A 7649-nucleotide genomic window follows, 5' to 3' on the forward strand; every position below is an offset into this window, starting at 1 on the left:
ATGGGGATTACTTTGTGATACAAATGTCCATCCTACATTATAAGGAATGTCCTAAAAAATTAGGGAAGACTAATCTGCCCTTATTTTAATTAAGGTTATAACTAACTCTAATAACCCACTAATCTTACCCGCTACCCACTAATTAAAACCTAATTACAACCTAAATTAAAACCAAAAAAATCAGTTTAATTTTCTTTTCTTCTTCTCCACTTTTCCTCTTCTTCGTTAACATCAACGTTAATCATCGATTCGAAAAAATTTCATCGTCGATTAATCAATCTTCATAAGCAATGCGTGCCAAGAAAACACCCAGACTTCCAGGATTGAGTCCGGGACTCCCACATATAGTGAATCTCCCAAAAGAATTGTTAATTCAAAAACAACTTGAAGAACCATTCAAAGGGAAAATCAATCTTCCAACAGCAACCAAGAAGTCTGACTCAAGTGAAATGCAAATCCGCGGGTAATTTCCTTCATACCCATTCTTTTCAATTCGTTATTTTTTGAACAAATCGATTAGAAATCATCAAAACCCATTGAAAATGGTAGTTACAGTAAATATTTCGGTTAGGAGAAATTTTTTTGTAACCCTAAAATTGGTAACCGAACTTCCAAAAATAAGAACAGTTCGGCTAAGCATACAAATATCTGGTGACCGAACTATATAGTTCGGTGTGCTCGCAAAAAAAAAATCTTGTAACCGAACTCAATTTTTCCTTTGACAGTACGAGTTCGGTTTTGTCGATAACTTCTTTGTCTAACCGAACTTTTCAAATATTTAGTTCGGTGTGCTCGCAAAAAACACTCCTGTAACCGAACTCAATTTTTCCTTTGAAATAATGAGTTCGGTTTTGTCGATAATTTTATTTTGCTAACCAAACTGTTGAAATATGTAGTTCGGTTTCCTCGCAATTTTTTTCAGGTAAACGAACTATAGACTGTTAACTTCAAGTGTTGTGTTTACTTTATTCTTTAGTTCTATTTGATATGAGACTACACAATATTCTCTTATGTTTAGCTAATACTTTGGTTTATGTTTATTAGGAACAAAGGAAAAAGATTGAGACTAGAACTACATGCGGATTTGAAAAATCCCACCTCTCGTGGAGCAAAACATTTAGATTTCTGAAAACGTGGTGCTACAAATGCTAAACATGGAGGGGGCTCGTTACGGGAAGTCAACCAAGACAATGTTTGTGATGCAATCCAAGATGTCAATGAAGAGGTGATGGAGAATACAATTGATAATGTTATTAAAGAAGAGAATGATGATGAAGAAGAGCAAGGAAATGAAGACCAAGGAAATGAAGAGGTTGAACAAGAAAGAGAACATTTTGAAAATGTAGAAGAAGAAGAACTAGGACCCGGCAAATAAGGAGAAGGACAAGAGGAGGAAGAGAAGGGAGAGGAAGGAGACGATGAAGAGGAGGAAGAGGATGGAGAAGAGGGAGAGGATGATGATGAAGAAGAAGAGGAGGAGAGTGATGATGAAGAAGATCAAGAAATTGTTCCTGCTAAAGAGAAAAGGAAGTCGAAGCCGCCTAGCAAAAGATACTCACACATTCCCCCTGCTAATTTGTGTTTGCCACTAGTGGACCCAACTTATGGTCCTCCAAATGATGGAGGGGCAACATTGTTTGGGTACAAACACTCATGGGCTGCGAAGATCTATGCGACAAAGGTATTCTTTAAGTTCATAGTGTTACATTATTTTCGTATTAATAGTGTTTCGTCAAGTATTAATAGTGTTATGTTCTTTTCGTAGGATCATAACGATGCAGTTCGTCTTATTAAACGTCTAAAGGCGTCCACATGGGATCTTTCTTTGGAGTGTGACGAGTTTGTAGCCAATGTTAAAGAATATGTGTTATGGAGAGCTATTGAGTTAGCACATGTGGAATTTGACATTGTTGCCGTATCCGCATTTCTCGAGAGGCATTATACCGAGACATATACTATGCATCTTCCATTCAGTGAGATGGGAATTACTCTCGATGATTGCCATAATATCACCAGCTTACCAGTGGAAGGTAAATGTCTTCGAGAAGGCTACAACCCCTCAATGAGTTATGAAGCTCTTGAAGATTTGGCTCTAAAATGTCTAGGATGGGATGCAAGAAAGTCTCAAACGTGGTGATGAGTATAATCCAAAAGAGGCAAATGGAACATTGAAGAAGAAGTTCAAGAAATTCAAGTTGGTAAAGTTGAAGGCAGCATTTGGAGGGACAAAAAAGATGGTGGAGAAAGGAAAGTTGGTGATGGACAGGGAGACCCTTAGGCATCATGTCACCGCTTATTGGTTATATATTCTAAGAACTGTCATTTTCCCCGACACTTCTGGAAATAGGGTGGATGCACATTATCTACAGGTTTTGGAGAATCTCGATGAGATGAACAAATACTCTTGGGCCACTGGTGTGCTTGCTTTTGTTTTAGAAGAGATGAGCAAAGGGTCGAGGATTAAGTGTAATCAAATTGGAGGTTACTTAACTCTTGTTCAGGTGAGTTTTTCTACATTGTTAATTAGAAAATTATTCGCTAAATTTTTCTGCTTCTAATTCAATTTTCATGTATGTGGATATTTTCGTATTTTCGCATTACGACCACTTCCCTAAATTGGGATTGGCTAGGGAAAAAGACCCTTATCCCTATGGACAACCTACAACAGGAAAATGGTTGTTTTTGGATGCACCAAAGAAGTCTAAAGAAGAGCAGTTGACTTCGTTGGGGGAGAAATTGGATGCACTTACGGTTAACGATGTGGTATTTCACCCATACGTCGTATCCGATGATATCCCTGTAGATGAAGAATACTTTAATGGTTTCTCTATTGTCTCGCCTTACTATGGCCCAATTTGGTATCATAACGGCTACGCAATATATAATCCAAGGAGAGTACTAAGACAACTTTTTTGCGTCCAAATGGATCCCGACGTGGAGAATGAAAATTTCACTTTGATAGTTGAAGGAACAAAGAACACCGAGAAGTATTTTGAGCCAAAACATGAACCAAATCCTGTGGTAGCACATTGGAATGCACTTACTAACTACCACTTACCAGGAGGTGATTGTGTACCTTGTGGGGAAGACGTAAATGCATGTGAGGAAGATTATAAGGAGTTTTATGATCAAAATTAGTCATCCTTTTGTGATAAATAAAGAACAACAAGCTAAGACTGATGCGGCAAAGGCAAAGGAAAAGGAGAGGGAGGCTATGAGAGCTCAGAAGGAGATGCCTATTTGTGGAGAAGAAGCAAAAAGGTTATGGGATAATGTGGTAAGAAAATTTCTTTCTCTTAGACTTTTCGGTTGTTTCAAACTATTGAAAAAATATTTACTTGTGCTTAAAATTGGAATTAGGTGTTGAAGGGTTCGAAATTGTTGAAGAAATGGATGGCTAAAATCAAAAGTGGAGAGCCGATGTCGACTAAGGAACAAACCTACTACTACAAGTAGTGGGAGGGTCTTCTAACTAATAGAATGGTGGATCCAAGTCTTTCTAAGCAACTGAAGAGGGGTCGACAACCAGGAGAAGGTTCAAGTCGCGTCGTGGACGAAACCGGTGGAGGAGATGAAACCCCAAGTGATGAGGACGTTCGACCTAAAACTCGTGGTAAACAAGGAGGTGGAAAGAAGGGTCGACAACAAGGCCAAGGTTCAAGTCGTGTTGTGGAGGTAATCGGTCGAGGAGATGATACCCCAAGTGATGAGGAAGTTCGACCTAAAACTCGTGCTAAACAAGGTGGTGGTAAAAGGGGTCGACAACAAGGAGAAGGTTCAAGTCACGCTGTGGAGGAAACTAGTCAAGGAGATGATACAACACGTGATGAGGAAGTTCCACCTAAAACTCGTGGTAAACAAGGAGGTGGTAAGAGGGGTCGTAAAAGTGGTCGTTAGTGATTTCGTATGATTTTAGTTTCAAAATACATCTTAGTTATGGATTTAGTATGGTTTAATTTGGTATGTTTGTGTGCTTTAAACAATTACTTAAGGATTTCGTAGTTTGTTATGTTTGTGTGCTTTAAACAATTACTTAAGGATTTCGTAATTTGGTATGTATAACACTTTTATATTTGTTTTAGAACCTTGTTTGTGTTTTCAATTTTTATTGGGTTTGTGTTTTCAATGTTATAAGACTGAAATGTTGAAATACAATATGAGTTCGGTGACCTGCAAATTTTTAAACTTGTTACCGAACTTGCAATTCGGTAACCTGTGATACATTCCTGGCCACCGAAGTCAGAGTTCGAAACCTGTAAAATTCTACCAGGTAACCGAAGTCATAGTTCGGTTACCTCCCAACATTTTCATTAGTTACCGAACTACTTTGTAGGATGATGCACTTAGCCTTTATCCATAAGATATTAGTTCGGTTAGCAAAACATAATATGTTAGGTAACCGAAATCTTCTCTGGAGACTCAAATTTTTGTTATTGCACATGTTGGAAAACTCATTCTCTTGATGCAGAAATCACATAACCAACTCTTAGGTTTGTTTTGGAGTGTTTTTGGAATTGTATATATGCTCAGTTTGAGTGTGAGCCTTCACAAAAAAGTTCGGTGAAGACATGTATTTATCACCCTACCGAAATTTCTGTTCGGCTGGCAGAGCATAATATATTAGGTAACCGAAATCTTCTCTGGAGACTCAAATTTTTTCTATTGCACATGTTGTAAAACTCATTCTCTTGATGCAGAAATCACATATACCAACTCTTAGGTTTGTTTTGGAGTGTTTTTGGAATCGTATATATGCCAGTTCATCTATGAGCCTTCACAAAAAAGTTCGGTGAAGACATGTATTTGACATGTAACCGAACATCTGGTTCGGTTTGGTCGCAAGTTTTTAATTCCTAACCGAACTTGTAATTTTTAAATTTCAATGTACTTTATCTGACACAAATAGAGTACATAATTTTGAAATTAGAATGTAATATCAAGTAACGGCTAAATTTCTAACCGTTATACATCTAAGTGGTATATATATATATGTCCCATAGTTAACATTTTTGTTACAAAATTTTCTAAAAATGGCAGCTATTAGTCCTAAATTTACTCTATATGAAGATCTTTGTCTTTGCAGAAACTACATATTATACTATCCAAAGAGGGGTGAAGAACGAAGAATATATGGTATTATGAGTCAAAGTTATTGGGGGAAAATTCATGAGAAATTATGCTCCGACACAACAAACCCATATAACCGTGATCATATAGCTTTGTTCATTTGATTTGGAAAGATTAGAGATAGAGTTTTGGAATTTATGGCTTTATTTCGTATTGTAATGCGGTATCGACTTAGGGGTGAAGGATTCGATGAAATCATTTTAAAATCAAAAAATGAATGGCGAAGACGGAAGAGAAAGGATTTCAAATATGAATATCATTTCCGCCTCCTCAAAGACTTTTTCATAACGCGTTTCAGATATTAGATGTTATGTAATTTTATTTTCGAAAGTCTTGTATTAGTTCAGTATAGTCCTGTAATTTTACTTCCTAACCGAACTTATGCCTCCTAAAGTTCGGAATTGTCCTATAATTTCTTTTCCTTACCGAACTTCAATGTCAAATTCATCAGTTAATATTTTATACTTTTGAACTACTGTTCGGTAACCTGGTATTATTCATCAACCTAACCGAACATCTTGTTTGGTTACCTGCAATATGCACGTTGCTAACCGAACAGAGTTTCGGCAATCTCGATAATAATATGTCCTAACCGAACTAGTAAATGGCAAATCCAAAACTAACATTTACTCAATAATTAATAGCACTCTTCAAAAAACATAGTATTCCATTGATAAGCATACTAAGTTACATTACATGTGTCATTTAATCATCCTCAAGTGAAATTTGACATTCATGTACAATTTCTTCTGACTTCTTCAAAGCTTCCACATCTTCATGTTAGGCTCATACATGATACACCAACCCAACATTCTATCCGGATCAAATGCAGACCAATAAGAGGTTCCACATATTGGAGGCAAAGGACAATCGGGTTTTAACCGGAGGCCTATAAAGTGGTTATAGTTAACCAATACCATCACACATCTCCTTCGTTTGAGTTTCTCGACACATACGGTTGTTTTCGGGGTGAATGTGAAACTAGCATATTTTGAGAAATAATGAACCACACAATTGAAAGCCTCGGCGATTAAGTGTCCACATATCGGCATGTTCATCCAATAATCCGATGTCATCGGATGGCCCCCATGAAGACGACGTTGATACCCAACAAATTGTTCATTGAGACTACCCTCCCCATCGCACAACATTGTCTTGTAAAAGGACGGATTCTTCTTTAGTTTGGACAACAACCTTTGCCTTATATGAGTGATTGCACACCCATTATGTCGCTTCGCACCTTCGATGAAAGGCCCAAGTTGTTGATTGACAACATGAAAACCACAATTACCATTCGGAGGAACGTCGTCGGTCGATATAACGTATTCTCTAATGTATAGAGGTAGCTCATCCAAATAGTCTTTATTTGGAGCCTCAAGCTCCACGTCTAGGGAAGATGGTTGGATGGGGCACATTGGAGACTTAAGCTTCATGTCTCCGGAAGATGGTTGGCTTGGTTGTGATGGACAAATCGGACTTTTTTTCTTCAAATCTCGCTCACTTGTTTCGCCTTTCTCCTCAATACTCCTACCACGTTTCTTGGTTTTCTCCAAGTACATTTCCGTGGTATACTCATGGCCACAAGGATCTCTAGTATTTGCGTTTTTCTCACTATTCTTCTTACGTAACACCTTTACATATTCTCTTAGTTGCTTTTTAGTTTCTTTTTTGCTTGGTCTACCTTTGGGTTTGCCTTTTGCCGGTTCATATACATTCTCTTGCGTTTGTGGATATATGATTTTCCTCATGTCATCCCAAAAGAATTGTTTTTGGAGCTTGTTCATGCCACGATACATCTCTACTACGGTTCTACCCATTTCGTTATCACCGAACTCTTCTCCGGCTTCTTCTCCCTTTGGAGGAGGGATGAAACTTAGATGCTTACAAAATGGATTAATGTCGCTTAATGGAATTACGCCATGCTCGTAGTTGATTATCATATGGCGACAAGGGAGTCCCATAGAATCTTCATGTTACATACACACACCTCATCCGCCTTGGTTTCCCACTTATCAATCAACTCGACTTCTATCATCAACAACTTCATACATTGCCGAGATACGTTGTAATGGATTCCCTTGAACAATGGGTGGTCGGCATATTTTCCTTTCATTTTGAATATACAGCTTTTTTGGAACTTCTCTTTAATTCTATCAATGTCGCGCTTAAAGTAATTTTCCATAACATTCCACACGGTTACGAAATTATCAACACATCCAAAGAGATTCTTCTTCAACCGGTGGTGAGCCAACTCTACTAAACTTTTCGCTTCATTTTCCAAGTATTTATAATGGTTGGTATACGCATAAACAAACCTCTCTTTGTGTATTCCAACCATTGGCGAAGAACATACGATACAACACCAGGGTAATCGGGAGTATCCCAATGGGTGATAAACTCCGCAAGATTTAGATAATACTCTTCCTCGGTAAGGGACCAACACAATGATTCCCATTCACCATTGAATGCAACCCATTTAGCGTAATTTATATCGTTTTTTTTTTTCAACTTCCTCTTTTGCA

At 37.8% G+C, this 7649-nt stretch overlaps 1 protein-coding gene across 1 annotated transcript; it reads left to right on the top strand.

Moving 5' to 3' along the window:
• Positions 1-3480: 3480 nt before the first annotated feature.
• LOC113352678 (heat stress transcription factor B-2a-like) lies at positions 3481-3897 on the top strand. Its single transcript, XM_026596475.1, has one exon. It carries the CDS (start codon positions 3481-3483, stop codon positions 3895-3897), a length of 417 nt encoding a protein of 138 aa, XP_026452260.1.
• The last annotated feature ends 3752 nt before the right edge of the window (positions 3898-7649 follow it).

Source organism: Papaver somniferum, chromosome 2, assembly GCF_003573695.1.
Source record: "Papaver somniferum cultivar HN1 chromosome 2, ASM357369v1, whole genome shotgun sequence".
Taxonomy (NCBI): Eukaryota; Viridiplantae; Streptophyta; class Magnoliopsida; order Ranunculales; family Papaveraceae; genus Papaver; species Papaver somniferum.